The 16,058-nt window shown below is 39.4% G+C and overlaps 1 protein-coding gene across 2 annotated transcripts in view; it reads right to left on the reverse strand.

Annotated features, from left to right (window-relative positions):
* The window catches only part of LOC126469895 (uncharacterized), a 485,688-nt gene that overhangs the window by 207,102 nt on the left and 262,528 nt on the right, over positions 1–16,058 (reverse strand). The window contains exon 12 of one of the 2 annotated variants that reach the window (XM_050097238.1): positions 1,422–1,520. In XM_050097238.1, the coding sequence (XP_049953195.1) occupies positions 1,422–1,520 (99 nt within the window). Of the gene's footprint in view, positions 1–1,388; positions 1,521–16,058 lie in introns of both variants that reach the window. The other variant, XM_050097237.1, reaches the window with a different exon arrangement.

Below are 16,058 nucleotides of genomic sequence, written 5' to 3' on the forward strand. Positions count from 1 at the left end.
CCTTGAGTCATCATGTAAAGCCAGTTCTTGAAACTTCGTCAGTAGACTTTCTTGGCATAGTTTCTGTCTACCTTATGAAGTCTACCACCATTTCAGTTGTTTCTTCATCTCTGTGACCCTCTCCAGTTGTAACATATTCCTAGAGTTATAATTTCCATTCAGTCCTTGGAGCTTTTTAAGTAGACTTTCTCAGAACAGTATCCATCTAGCTTCAAGAGTTTGCCAGTTCAGTTCTTTCAACATTTCTGTGACACTGTCCCATCAGTCATACAAACCTGTGTCCATTTGTGCTGCCCTTCTCTGTTTGTGTTCAATATCTCCAGCTAGTGATGTTTGGTATGGGTCCCACACACTTGGGCAATATTCTAGGATGAAGCACATGAGTAATTTGTAAGCAATGTCTTTTATTGACTGATTGCATATCCCTAGTATCCTACCAATAAATCAAAGTCTGCTACCTCCTTTACCCATGGTTAAGCCTATGCGACTGTCCCATTTCATGTCCCTACACAGTGCTACACCCAGGTATTTGTATGAGTTTATCAATTCCAGCTGTGACTCACTGATATATTCCTAGGATACTACGTTTTTTGTCTCAGAAGCAGCTCTATGAATGGAGATGAAAGTTCATAATTGGTGAAATGAAGGTCATTAACATTTCTTGTTTTCTGTTCCTATCATTCTGAGTCTTCTAGAAGTCATTTTCACTTGCAATCAAATCAAAATGTTGTGGATTACTATGCACACTTGTTCTGCTACATCATAACAGTGCACATTCCCATACAGTTCATGCAACAATTGTGAAAATCACAGATCTGGCATTTGAATATATTTCACATTTGTCAAGTTTCATTTTGAAAACAGGTACACAAGGAAATGCATGAGTGGTCGCGCATACTCCCAAATGAAGTGTTTGTTTCAATAATTTAATAACTATAATCAGTCAAACATACATTGACTGTAGTGGAGATTATATTGCAAAGTGGCACAACTTTGTGTTGTGTGTGCACAATAAGTAATATTTAAAAATATTTGCAAGTTTTATTTGACTCCCCATCAATAGTTAACATTATATCACAGTTCCTTGGAGGGGGAAATTTTATTTGTGTTCTTTGTTTCCTATATCTTAAACAACAATTCTTTGCAGATTTGATTTAAACCACCCTTTCAATGCAGCCTCTCATATATTTGTCCCAAAGAGTTCTGTACCAAATGGAGATTGGCACCCACTACTATGACTACAATTCAGCTACTAATCGTAAGCATCTAGCTTCAACTAGAAGTCCCTTGTTTATGAAGCCACTACAACATGCCGCTACAGTAGACAGAGGTGTGCAGCACTGTTTTCTACAGGTGTTCTGCATGCCGATATTTGGGACTGAGCTTACTCGGCGTGGAGTCGGTTCGGCCAAACAGTGTACCTGGTGGGTTTCCATGGCTGGAACTGCCTCCTGTCTGGCACACGCGTTCAAAGTAGTCAGTTCCTGGACGGCTCATCAATGCCTCGCTGCCTGCTGAAGCTGCAAAACAAAGTAATTGTGAGCTACATAGATGTACAAGTTACTTGATACAGCTTTGAAGTTGATTTCTAAAATATTGCACTACCTATCCACAAGGACAGCTTCATAAATAAGAAAAATTTGTAGCATAAAGTAGAAAATGTAACTGAATCTTATTAGTTTTTGGTAAGCTTGATATTCTTGATATTTCTGTCGCTTTCCATAAAAGTTTCTAATTCAACATGCAGTTGTCTGTATGCAGTTGTATGAAGTGGTCAATATGATGCTTGTCTTAGAAGATAGAGGGGGAGTGGGAAGAACCTAGTTTCTTGCCATTATACATTTTCATAAGAAGGGTTGAACAGCTGCAAAGATCAACACCAGGTTGGATGAAACTTCCTGGAAGTTTAAAACTGTGTGCTGATCCGAGACTCTAACTTGGGACTTTTGCCTTTCATGGGCAGGTGGCCTACCAACTGAGTTCCCTAAGCACAACTCAAGACTTGACCTCATGGCTTTACTTCCACTCATACCTCATCTCTTACCCTCCAAACTTCCCAAAAGGTCCTGAGTTCGAGTCTTGGTCCAGCACACAATTTTAATGTGCCATGAAGTTTCACATCAATACACATTCTGCAGCAAAGTGAAAACATAACTCACCATATTGGATATTAATGTGAACTCTGTACTGCCATTGACAGTTTATGAATGCCACTTGAGGAGTTAAAACACATTAACTAGATAAAAGAATAAGTATGCTCCTGTGTTGGCACTATAACACAAGAAGCTATAGAAAAGCTTCATGATATAATAACAGAAAATTGCAGAATGAAAGAGTGTTAGATAATTGATACTGTAGTTATTACAACTGAATAGGCCAAATAGGTATGTTACAAACAACCTGAAAAACTAGACATGAAATGGCGCTCTCTCTCTCTCTCTCTCTCTCTCTCTGTGTGTGTGTGTGTGTGTGTGTGTGTGTGTGTGTGTGTGTGTGTGTGTGTGTATGTGTGAGCGCGTGCTATGGAACTGGTTTTTCAATAAAAACTGATATGGGTGAATATTTCAATGCAGACTATAGGAATTTTTAGGCACAATCTGCAGATCACTTTGTAGACATTCCTGACTGTGGATAAAACTTGGGTTGGTCATCAAACAGTTAAATCCAGAGACCAATTGGCAACCAAAATAATGGATTAAGATTGTTGTTAACATACTAGAGATTAAAAAGGCCAGGAAAGGTATGGTCATTGCTTTTGAGGATTATCTGATAGAAGAAAACATAAAAATGCAGTAAATGAAGCAGGCAAAAAGGAACACAAACGTCTCAAAAATGAGATCGACAGGAAGTGCAAAATGGCTAAGCAGGGATGGCTAGAGGATAAATGTAAGGCTGTAGAGGCATATATCACTAGGGGTAAGATAGGTACTGCCTACAGGAAAATTAAAGAGACCTTTGAAGAAAAGAGAACCACTTGCATGAATATCAAGAGCTCAGATGGAAAGCCAGTTCTAAGCAAAGAAGGGAAGGCAGAAAGGTGAAAGGAGTATATAGAGGGTTTGTACAAGGGCGATGTTCTTGAGGACAATATTATAGAAATGGAAGAGAATGTAGATGAAGATGAAATGAGAGATATGATACTGCGTGAAGAATTTGACAGAGCAATGAAAGACCTAAGTCGAAGCAAAGCCCCAGGAGTAGAAAACATTCCATTAGAACTACTGACAGCCTTGGGAGAGCCAGGCCTATCAAAACTCTACCATCTAGTGAGCAAGATGTATGAGACAGGTGAAATACCCTCAGACTTCAAGAAGAATATAATAATTCCAATCCCAAAGAAAGCAGGTGTTGACAGATGTGAAAATTACTGAACTATCAGTTTAATAAGTCACAGCTGCAAAATACTAACGCAAATTCTTTACAGATGAATGGAAAAACTGGTAGAAGCTGACCTTGGGGAAGACCAGTTTGGATTCCATAGAAATGTTGGAACACGTGAGGCAATACTGACCCTACGACGTATCTTAGAAAATAGATTAAGGAAAGGCAAACCTATGTTTCTAGCATTTGTAGACTTAGAGAAAGCTTTTGGCAATGTTGACTGGAATGCTCTCTTTCAAATTCTGAAGGTGGCATTGGTAAAATACAGTGAGCGAAAGGCTATTTACAATTTGTTCAGAAACCAGATGGCAGTTATAAGAGTCGAGGGGCATGAAGGGGAAGCAGTGGTTGGGAAGGGAGTGAGACAGGGTTGTAGCATATTCCCGATGTTATTCAATCTGTTTATTGAGCAAGCAGTAAAGGAAACAAAAGAAAAATTCAGAGTAGGAATTAAAATCCATGGAGAAGAAATAAAAACTTTGAGATTCGCCAATGACATTGTAATTCTGTCAGAGGCAGCAAAGGACCTGGAAAAGCAGCTGAACGGAATGGACTGTGTCTTGAAAGGAGGATATAAGATGAACATTAACAAAAGCAAAACGAGGATAATGGAATGTAGTCAAATTAAATCGGGGGATGCTCCGGGAATTAGATTAGGAAATGAGAAGCTTAAAGTAGTAAATGAGTTTTGCTATTTGGGGAGCAAAATAACTGATGATGGTCAAAGTAGAGAGGATATAAAATGAAGACTGGCAATGGCAAGGAAAGTGTTTCTGAAGAAGAGAAATTTGTTAACATCAAGTATAGATTTAAGTGTCGGGAAGTCATTTCTGAAAGTATTTGTATGGAGTGTAGCCATGTTTGGAAGTGAAACGTGGATGATAAATAGTTTAGACAAAAAGAGAATAGAAGCTTTTGAAATGTGGTGCTACAAAAGAATGCTGAAGATTAGATGGGTAGATCACATAACTAATGAGGAGGTTGTTGTTGTTGTTGTTGTGGTCTTCAGTCCTGAGACTGGTTTGATGCAGCTCTCCATGCTACTCTATCCTGTGCAAGCTTCTTCATCTCTCAGTACTTACTGCAACCTACATCCTTCTGAATCTGCTTAGTGTATTCATCTCTTGGTCTCCCTCTACAATTTTTACCCTCCACGCTGGCCTCCAATGCTAAATTTGTGATCCCTTGATGCCTCAAAACATGTCCTACCAACTGGTCCCTTCTTTTTGCCAAGTTGTGCCACAAACTCCTCTTCTCCCCAATTCTATTTAATACCTCCTCATTAGTTATGTTATCTACCCATCTAATCTTCAGCATTCTTCTGTAGCACCACATTTCGAAAGCTTCTATTCTCTTCTTGTCCAAACTATTTATCGTCCATGTTTCACTTACATACATGGCTACACTCCATACAAATAATTTCAGAAACGACTTCCTGACACTTAAATCTACAGGGTGTTACAAAAAGGTACGGCCAAACTTTCAGGAAACATTCCCCACACACAAGGAAAGAAAATATGTTACGTGGACATGTGTCTGGAAACGCTTACTTTCCATCTTAGAGCTCATTTCATTACTTCTCTTCAAATCACATTAATCATGGAATGGAAACACACAGCAACAGAAAGTACCGGCGTGACTTCAAACACTTTGTTACAGGAAATGTTCAAAATGTCCTCCGTTAGCGAGGGAACATGCATCCACCCACCGTTGCATGGAATCCCTGATGCGCTGATGCAGCCCTGGAGAATGGCATATTGTATCACAGCCATCCACAATACAAGCACGAAGAGTCTCTACATTTGGTACCGGGGTTGCGTAGACAAGAGCTTTCAAATGCCCCCATAAATGAAAGTCAAGAGGGTTGAGGTCAGGAGAGCGTGGAGGCCATGGAATTGGTCCGACTCTACCATTCCATCAGTCACCGCATTTGTTGTTGAGAAGTGTACGAACACTTCGACTGAAATGTGCAGGAGCTCCATCGTACATGAACCACATGTTGTGTCGTACTTGTAAAGGCACATGTTCTAGCAGCACAGGTAGAGTATCCCGAATGAAATCATGATAATGTGCTCCATTGAGCGTAGATGGACGAAACTAAAATGAGCTCTAACATGGAAATTAAGCATTTCCGGACACATTTCCACATAACATCTTTTCTTTATTTGTGTGTGAGGAATGTTTCCTGAAAGTTTGGCTGTACCTTTTTATAACACCCTGTATACTCGATGTTAACAAATTTCTCTTCTTCAGAAATGATTTCCTTGCCATTGCCAGTCTACATTTTATATCCTCTCTACTTCGACCACCATCAGTTATTTTGCTCCCCAAATAGCAAAACTCCTTTTCTACTTTAAGTGTCTCATTTCCTAATCTAATTCCCTCAGCATCACCCGATTTAATTCGACTACATTCCATTATCCTCGTTTTGCTTTTGTTGATGTTCATCTTATATCCTCCTTTCAAGACACTGTCCATTCCGTTCAATTGCTCTTCCAAGTCCTTTGCTGTCTCTGACAGAATTACAATGTCATCGGCAAACCTCAAAGTTTTTATTTCTTCTCCATGAATTTTAATACCTACTCCGAATTTTTCTTTTGTTTCCTTTACTGCTTGCTCAATATACAGATTGAATAACATCGGGGAGAGGCTACAACTCTGTCTCACTCCCTTCCCAACCACTGCTTCCCCTTCATGCCCCTCGACTCTTATAACTGCCATCTGGTTTCTGTTCAAATTGTAAATAGCCTTTCTCTCCCTGTATTTTACCCCTGCCACCTTCAGAGTTTGAAAGAGAGTATTCCAGTTAACATTGTCAAAAGCTTTCTCTAAGTCTACAAATGCTAGAAACATAGGTTTGCCTTTTCTTAATCTTTCTTCTAAGATAAGTCGTAAGGTTAGCATTGCCTCACGTGTTCCAACATTTCTACGGAATCCAAACTGATCTTCCCTGAGGTTGGCTTCTACCAGTTTTTCCATTCATCTGTAAAGAATCCGCGTAAGTATTTTGCAGCTGTGACTTATTAAACTGATAGTTCGGTAATTTTCACATCTGCCAACACCTGCTTTCTTTGGGATTGGAATTATTATATTCTTCTTGAAGTCTGAGGGTATTTCACCTGTCTCATACACCTTGCTCACCAGATGGTAGAGTTTTGTCAGGACTGGCTCTCCCAAGGCTGTCAGTAGTTCTAATGGAATGTTGTCTACTCCCGGGGCCTTGTTTCGACTCAGGTCTTTCAGTGCTCTGTCAAACTCTTCACGCAGTATCTTATCTCCCATTTTGTCTTCATCTATATCCTCTTCCATTTACATAATATTGTCCTCAAGAACGTCGCCCTTGTATAAACCCTCTATATACTCCTTCCACCTTTCTGCTTTCCCTGGGTTTCCATCTGAGCTTTTGATATTCATACAAGTGGTTCTCTTTTCTCCAAAGGTCTCTCTAATTTTCCTGTAGGCAGTACCTATCTTACCCCTAGTGAGATAAGCCTCTACATCCTTACATTTGACCTCTAGCCATCCCTGCTTAGCCATTATGCACTTCCTGTCGATCTCATTTTTGAGACGTTTGTATTCCTTAGGTCCCATCTCCTTAAATTAGCACCTTTTTGTAGTTTCTTCAGTTTTAATCTACAGTTCATAACCAATAGATTGTGGTCAGAGTCCACATCTGCCCCTGGAAATGTCTTACAATTTAAGACCTGGTTCCTAAATCTCTGTCTTACCATTATATAATCTATCTGATACTTTTTAGTATCTCCAGGATTCTTCCATGTATACAACCTTCTTTTATGATTCTTGAACCAAGTGTTAGCTATGATTAAGTTATGCTCTGTGCAAAATTCTACCAGACGGCTTCCTCTTTCATTTCTTCCCCCCAATCCATATTCACCTACTATGTTTCCTTCTCTCCCTTTTCCTACTGACGAATTCCAGTCACCCATGACTATTAAATTTCTGTCTCCCTTCACTACCTGAATAATTTCTTTTATCTCATCATACATTTCATCAATTTCTTCATCATCTGCGGAGCTAGATGGCATATAAACTTGTACTACTGTAGTAGGCGAGGGCTTCGTGTCTGTCTTGGCTACAATAATGCGTTCACTATGCTGCTTGTAGTAGCTTACCCGCAATCCTATTTTTTTTATTCATTATTAAACCTACTCCTGCATTACCCCTATTTGATTTTGTATTTATAACCCTGTATTCACCTGACCAAAAGTCTTGTTCCTCCTGCCACCGAACTTCACTAATTCCCACTATATCTAACTTTAACCTATCCATTTCCCTTTTTAAATTTTCTAACCTACCTGCTTGATTAAGGGATCTGACATTCCACGCTCCGATCCGTAGAATGCCAGTTTTCTTTCTCCAGATAATGACGTCCACCTGAGTAGTCCCCACCCGGAGATCTGAATGGGGGACTATTTTACCTCCAGAATATTTTACCCAAGAGGACGCCATCATCATTTAATCATACAGTAAAGCTGCATGCCATCGGGAAAAATTACAGCTGTAGTTCCCCCTTGCTTTCAGCCGTTTGCAGTACCAGCACAGCAAGGCCGTTTTGGTTAATGTTACAAGGCCAGATCACTCAATCATCCAGACTGTTGCCCCTGCAACTACTGAAAAGGCTGCTGCCCCTCTTCAGGAACCAGACGTTTGTCTGGCCTCTCAACCGATACCCCTCCGTTGTGGTTGCACCTACGGTACAGTCATCTGCATCGCTGAGGCATGCAAGCCTCCCCACCAACGGCAAGGTCCATGGTTCATGAGGAGGTATTGAATATAATTGGAGAGAAGAGAAATTTGTGGCAGAACTTGATTACAAGAAGGGATCGGTTGGTAGGGCATATTCTGAGGCATGAAGGGATCACCAATTTAGTATTGGAGGGCATTGTGGAGGGTAAAAATCATAGAGGGAGACCAAGAGATGAAAACACTAAACAGATTCAGAAGGATGTAGGTTGCAGTAGGTACTGGGAGATGAAGAAGCTTGCACAGGATAGTGTAGCATGGAGAGCTGCATCAAACCAGTCTCTGGACTGAAGACCACAACAACAACAACAACAACAACAACAACATCTGATAGTATTCCCACTTTATTACTCACAAGGAACTCTTCAAGTCTGAGGTCATAAGTTCAATCTTTAGTAGTGGTCATTTGAAAGTGTAGTGTTAACAATTATGACAGGAAAAATATTGGTGGCTAATGTCTCACCATGTGCTTCATGAGGACAACAGAAAATGAGTGTATGGGAGATGCAGAGTTCAACTTTCTATGAGATTTAGGTATTACACTTCACAAAATGAACACTGAATGAAAAATGGTGCACTACAGTGATCATATAGGTTCACACCTTAAAGATTGAAGGTGAAATCCTTGGGTGTTATATACCACACATGATGTTCAGCCAGGTATCCACTCTTACAGAATGCATATAGAATCATACTGGTGTAACAGGGTGATGCGAAATGAAGGAATGTGATGGTATGCAACCAAATGCAAAACAGTCTGTTGTGGAGCTTATCATGAGACTGGCTATCATTTAAGGAATAGCTGCAAGTAATGTGATAATATGTTTTATAGGCTCAGAAAAAACAAACATCCAAAGACCGAATTTGTGTAGTGGTTAAAGGAGGTATGAATTGCGATGTCATACACTTTTCAGGAGGAATAGTTTGCTCTAAAGGAGTATGATTTTTATATGCAGGCCAGGAATCAAGCAAAAGTAAGTTATTTCGACCAGCTATTGGCCAAATTCAGTGCTCATACCACAGTTGTAGTTCTCTTACATCCATTTTCCCACTCTTGCTTGTTGTGATGTCAATATTCCCTACTGCTCTTGCAAGATCATGCACACGAGAATGAATCATAGTGGGCAGAGCACCTCCAACTTCTTGCAGCACAATAAATAACTTTTCAGCCAATTTACCATCCAGATTAACAGTTAGCATAATTGTATACAAATGCATTAAGGCTTTGTTGTTGATTGATCCAGATACAACTCTCTTGGTATCTCTAATTTCCAGGATTCCTTTGATGTGTATTTCCTCTTCAAATCCCAATTGGCCAGAGTTTAAACACTGAACAATGAGATAAGTTTGTTTATTTCATCAATGAAATTTCAGGCCGATTTTGCAGTTTGCTATGCATGTCAAGTTGACATTTTGTTTGAAATTTCACTATCTCACACCATCCAATTCCGTAGCACTGTTTGATGTTATGTAACCACCAATTGCTTCCCTTTAAATCATTTTAATCTATGTCATGCACAATGTGATGTGCAGAACATAGTAGGGCACTATCATGGACATCCTGTAAATTGTATTGAGGATCCCTGAAATGTGCAAATACATTTTTGTAACAAGAGGATCTTGTTCTTCCTTAAATATCCATAGTTTTTCTTTTGCACTACATGGTCATATTACTCCTGAGTTATTCAAAATCTGTTCATAATTTTTTTTTTTACTATGCTGTGGATGGTCTTCCACGTATGTAATTATGTTTAGTACCCGATCCTTGGACAATGACTGTCCTTTACTACCTTTCACTGAAGACAGGATTTGTGGCTCCCTGTCTGATAAGGATCTACATCTACACCTACATATATACTCCGCTAGCCACCAAGCCATGTATGGCGAAGGGCACTATTCACTCCAAAGTCATATTTCCCCCTTTTGTTCCACTCGCAGATCGCGCGAGGGAAAAACGACTGTCTGAATGCCTCAATACAATCTCTTATTTCCCTTATCTTTGAATGGTGGTCATTGCGCAATTTGAAAGTTGGTGGTAATAATATATGCTCTACATCCTTGGTGAAGATCGGATTTCGGAATTTAGTGAGCAGCCCCTTCTGTTTAGTGCACCGTCTATCTGCAAGTGTGTCCCACTTCAAACTTTATATGAGATTTGTAATGCTCTCATGATGGCTAAATGTACCAGTCACAAATCTTGCCACTGTTCTTTGGACCTTCTCAATCTCTTGAATCAGACCCAACTGGTAAGGGTCCCATACAGATGAACAACACTCCAAGACTGGATGAACTAACATATTGTAAGCTATTTCCTTTGTTGAAGGACTGCATCGCTTCAGGATTCTACCAATAAGCCGCAATCTAGAGTTTGCCTTACCCATTACTTGTGTAATCTGATCATTCCATTTGAGATCATTTCGAATTGTCCACCCAAATACTTGACGGACGTTACCGCTTCCAAAGACTGGGCATTTATTTTGATGTTCCATAATTCTACAACAAATCGATGTCAGTGAAATTGGCCGGTAATTGTGTGCATCCAATTTTCTACCATTTTTATAGATTGCTATGACCTGGGCCTTCTTCCAGTCCTGTGGAACTTTCCGCTGTTCCAATGATCTCTGATAGATGATGGATAAGAATGGTGCTATCTTACAGGGATATCGTCTGGGCCAGATGCCTTCCTGGCGTCTAAGGATCTTAACTGTTTTACAATACCAGATGCACTAAACACTATGTCAGCCATCCTTTTGTTTGTTTGATAATTGAAAGGGGGAATGGTGCTGCAGTCCTCTACCGTAAATGACTTTTTGAAAGCTAGGTTTAGAATTTCGGCTTTCTGTTTATCATCATCAGTTACATTACCCGTACTGGATGATGAACTAGATGGCTAAACCCCTGTTTCAATATAGCCTTCACTTCTTACGCATGTATTGTCATAATTTTACTGCTCATGTACATTACACAGTCAAGAGTATATGATACCACACATTCCACTGAATCATCTTGCGGAAATTCTAATATTTCATCTGCCACTTCTTTCACACACTGAAAATATTTGTGTTTCTTTCTGACAAAATGTCAACTCTTGCAACTGTTATTCTAGATATAATGCAATGTTTGCTTTGTTTATCCTGATTTGTATCAACACCACTACCACTGTAGCACTGTTGCGAGTTACTCATCAACTAAGCAGTTCAACTACGCTCTGTAGCATCTTGCTGTGCTCACCACTGGATACCTCCAGTCCCACAAAGGTGACAAATAATTTCAATAAAAAGATGTAGCACAAATGAATTATTTTCATTTTTGATAATCCCACTAAGAAAGGACAGTCAAGAACATAATAAATTTCTCTATTATGATCCTGGATGTGGTGCGCCATTTTTTTTTTCCTTCATACAAATTTATTAATATATGCGGGTACATTGGTAATTTGGTAATCATAATTCACAAACAAAATCTATATCACCTAGACTTCAATACAGGAAAAAGATCAACAAGATATTGTTAGATTACTACTTCTTAGGAATCTTAGCAAAAAACGTAATAATCACACTAGGTTTTCTTTTCTAAAGATCTTTCCAAATGGTTTCCACCTTCCTTTCTTTCACTCTTTATCTACTTTCATGATTTGTGAACCCTGAAGCATACCCTGGCCTAATTTTGCTTCCTTTAAGTGATTTTTTTCAAATGCTTTCTTCAGTTTAACTGAAGCTTGAGAGAGAAGCTCTTCTCATTCCTCTTTGGGTAGTTTGGTGTTCTCTTTTTCTATTCTTTCACAGCATCCACTTCACAGTCAATTGATTTATTGATGTTAGTTATTTTTTAAATCTTCTCTGCAAGATACCTTGGTTTTGTTCCTCATCTTACTTTTCTTCCAATTCAAGTTTTCTTTCCCTTTCACATTCTTCCTTATAAGCAGTATAATTTGTGTGTGTTTGCTGTCCATACCTAATGAGCTGCAAGTCAATGGACGCAGAAAGAAACTGGGGCTATTGCCTCAAAACATCCCTCACAGTCAAAACACTGTTTAAAAGCCTATCAGTCATTGCTGCCTGTCTTCTCGCAATGTGTGCTTCAAAATGGAATATCTTCTCACTGTGTCTGCACTCCCATGGGATTGTGTAAGAGGATCCTTAAGAAGTTTTGAAGCATTTGGGTATTTTAACTTTATGGATAATGACTTTCCTTTCAAGATGTGCTGCTATAAGTAACTGTCAACATCTTTGTTGTCTAAAGCTGGGTCATCTACTCTGAAGAGCCAAAGAAACTTGTATACCTGCCTAATATTGTGTAGGGCCGCTGCGAGCACACAGAAGTGCCACGACATGACATGGCATGGACTCGAATAATGTCTGAAGTAGTGTTCAAGGGAAGTGACACCATGAATCCTGCAGGGCTGTCCATAAATCCATAAGAGTACGATGGAGTCATGATCTCTTCTGAACAGAATGTTGCAAGACATCCTAGATATGCTCAATAATGTCCATGTCTGGGGAGTCTGGTGGTCAGTGAAAGTGTTTAAACTCAGAAGAGTGTTCCTGGAGTAGCAACTATAGATGTGTGGGCTACTGCATTACCCTACTGGAATTGCCCAAGTCCATTGGAATGCACAATGGACATAAATGGACACAAGGGATCAGAGAGGATGCTTTTGTATGTGTCACCTGTCAGAGTTGTATCTAGATGTATTAAGGGTCCCATATAACTGTAGCTGCACATGCCCCACACCATTACAGAGTGTCCACCACCTCAAACAGTCCCCTGTTGACATGGAGGGTCCATGGATTCATGAGGTTGTCTCCATATCCATACATGACCATCCACTCAACACAAGTTGAAATGACACTTGTCCATCCACGCAACATGTTCCCAGTCATCAACAGTCCAATGTCAGTGCTGACTGGCTCAAGCAATGCATAAAGCTTTATGTTGTGCAGTCATCAAGGGTACATGAGTGGGCCCTCAGCTCCCAAAGCCCATATCTATGAGGTTTCACTGAATGGTTCACATGCTGACACTTGTTGATGGTCCAGCACTGAAATCTGCAGCAATTTGTGCAAGGGTTGCATTTCTGTCATGTTGAACGATTCTCTTCAGTCATCATTGGTCCCGTTCTTGCAGGATGCTTTTCTGGTAGCAGCGATGTTGTAGATCTGATGTTTTACTGGACCTCTGATATTCACGGTACACTCGTGAAATGGTCGTATGGGAAAATCCCCACTCATTGCTACCTCAGAGATGCTGTGTCCCATCGCTTGGCACCAAGTCGACTACAGTACCACATTCAAACTCACTTAAATCTTGATAACCTGCCATTGTAGCACCAGTAACCGATCTAACATCTGCACCAGACACTTGTTGTCTTCTATAGGCATTGCTGACTGCAGTGCGGTATTCTGCCTCTTTACCTATCTTTGTATTTGAATACACATGCCTATTCCAGTTTCTTTGGTGCTTCAGTGTATTTCAAACTGTAGAACCATCCAGTCATTTAATAAGCAATCCTGAGGACACCAAAAGACACCATTTTTGCTACCTTCTACATGTCACTGCAACTTCTTTCTCTTTATTGTTTCTTTGGGTCTAAAAACTCAAAGCTTTTCAGTATCGCACTTGATAAGCACCTCTTTCCCTTCACATGTTTGCTAGCTTATATGTAATGTTTTTGGGCATTCTTGAGAAAGCACAACTTGTCACATTGTTCCAGTCTGCTAAGCTCTTTGGTTACTTGCTTGCTAATGACAAGTTACTCAAGACGAAGCATATTATCCAATGTTAGGATTTCATTATGAAGAACTTTTTACACATAAAATTATAAAATGAAGGTCTGCTTTGACAGAAGTTTTTTTAAAAGTATTCAGAATGGTATTGTAGTTAAAATAATACTGAATACATCCATTGTTCCAAAATCCTGTTGTCTGAAGGTCCTAAAGTAAACCATCCTGTGGTTATATGCCTCAAACTTGTGAAGGGGAATGTTAGATCAAGTTTCTTCAAATTCTACTCAGTGAACAGGTCAACTATCATAATAATGGTAAATATTGACCAGAAATCTGGATGGTTCTTCATCCAAACACTCCAAAGCCTTTACATTGGCATTATGCGTTGTATGGCTGTTGAAAGTTCTGATGTTTACAAGTTGTCTGCATTAGTTCTCCTGCCCATCACTATCTAACATCCTCAACACTTTCTTACTGATGTTAGGTCTACCTGATCCCAGCATGGGATGTATGTAGGGACAAGCTGGGTTCAGAAAGTGCTTCACATAATTTCTGATGTGATGTTTCACTATCTGCTTTGCCAGTAGAGAAAGTTCTTAGTTGATATGTTGCTATCCAACACTTACTCTCTGACCAAAAGATGTTTTTTCAAATTTTTCTATTTCATCTTTAAGAATGGTAGATTCATTGAAACTCAATATGTAATACGATGAACATACTCCTTCTAACATATGTTCCTGGGAATGTGATACCATTCCATCAGTTATTAGATATGTCATTTCCTTGGACAAAAGTGAAAATGTTCAGAAGCACTATTGGGGAACATCATCTTAAAAATGTTACAAATATCATTCGACAAATTTGCTGAGTAACTGGAAATCATTGATTTCATTGTCCAAATCAATTCAGTAAAGGGAATGTAGTTCTTGGATGAAGAAGCATCCAGATTTCTGGCCAATATTTACCATTATTTCGATGGTTGACCTGTTCACTGAGTAGAATTTCAAGAAACTTGACCTAACATACGCCTTCACAAGTTTTTAAGGCATACAACCAAAAATTGAACAGAGTATCACATTAGCAGTTTTGTTGTTGCTACAGCAAAATTATAACATGGAACAAAAACAGAAGCAGTTGTAATAGAGGAATATTTGACACTAATAACAGTTGCACAAATATAAAAAAAACACTCAAAAAATAAAAATAAAAATAAAAATCTACCTCAAATTTTAGATGCCCCACATATTAGAATTTATTAACTTTAATCACTGGAGCATTTTTTAAAAAAAAAAAAAAAAAAAAAAAGGTTCAAATGGCTCTGAGCATTATGCGACTAAACTTCTGAGGTCATCAGTTGCCTAGAACTTAGAACTAATTAAACCTAACTAACCTAAGGACATCACACACATCCATGCCCGAGGCAGGATTCGAACCTGCGACCGTAGCGGTCGCTCGGTTCCAGACTGTAGCGCCTAGAACCGCACGGCCACTCCGCCCGCCTCAAAAAGTTAAATGAAACAAAAATAAATAACTTTGACAACATTAAAAAAGGTGACTAAAGTTAAGCAATGTGACAGACTCCCCACCCTGCGAGTGGCATGATAGTTTGGACAGCATAAGGTACAACATGCCGTCTTGGCTCCTATGTGTTGAGGGCAATCTCAAAGCAAACATTACATCACAGAGGTTTTAGTGGCCAAGGTACTGTCTCAGCTTCAGTCAGCTCCACATACTAATTTCTGAAGGACAATACCTAATCACATAAGACAAGGAATGTGTGAGACTTCTTCAAAGAACAAGCAGTACAATTACTCTTTGATCTCCACAGCAATCTGGTATAAGTTGTCTTGGGTACTAGCGGCTGAAAACTTGTTTGTAACAGGCCCTAAGCAACAACTGTAGATGCTGCATGGCTTGGAACATGAACCACTTTCAGGGAGATTCCCCAGGAACACATCCAGTGCTAATATGTTTAGAGGTTCTGAGTAAAGTGGGTATGGGCTTCGAAATTTACTGAATTCTTTACATCAGAAACCTTGTACAGCTCTTTGTGTATTACTTTATACCTAATCTGTGACATTATAGGGTATTTCCATCTAAAGTGCCATTGTCAGTGTTTAATTAATTTTCACTAATGTTAGTGTATCTGTAAGCCCCTATAATGTAACCAGAGTCACAAAAAAAATT

The sequence above is a fragment of the Schistocerca serialis genome, chromosome 3, assembly GCF_023864345.2.
Source record: "Schistocerca serialis cubense isolate TAMUIC-IGC-003099 chromosome 3, iqSchSeri2.2, whole genome shotgun sequence".
NCBI lineage: Eukaryota > Metazoa > Arthropoda > Insecta > Orthoptera > Acrididae > Schistocerca > Schistocerca serialis.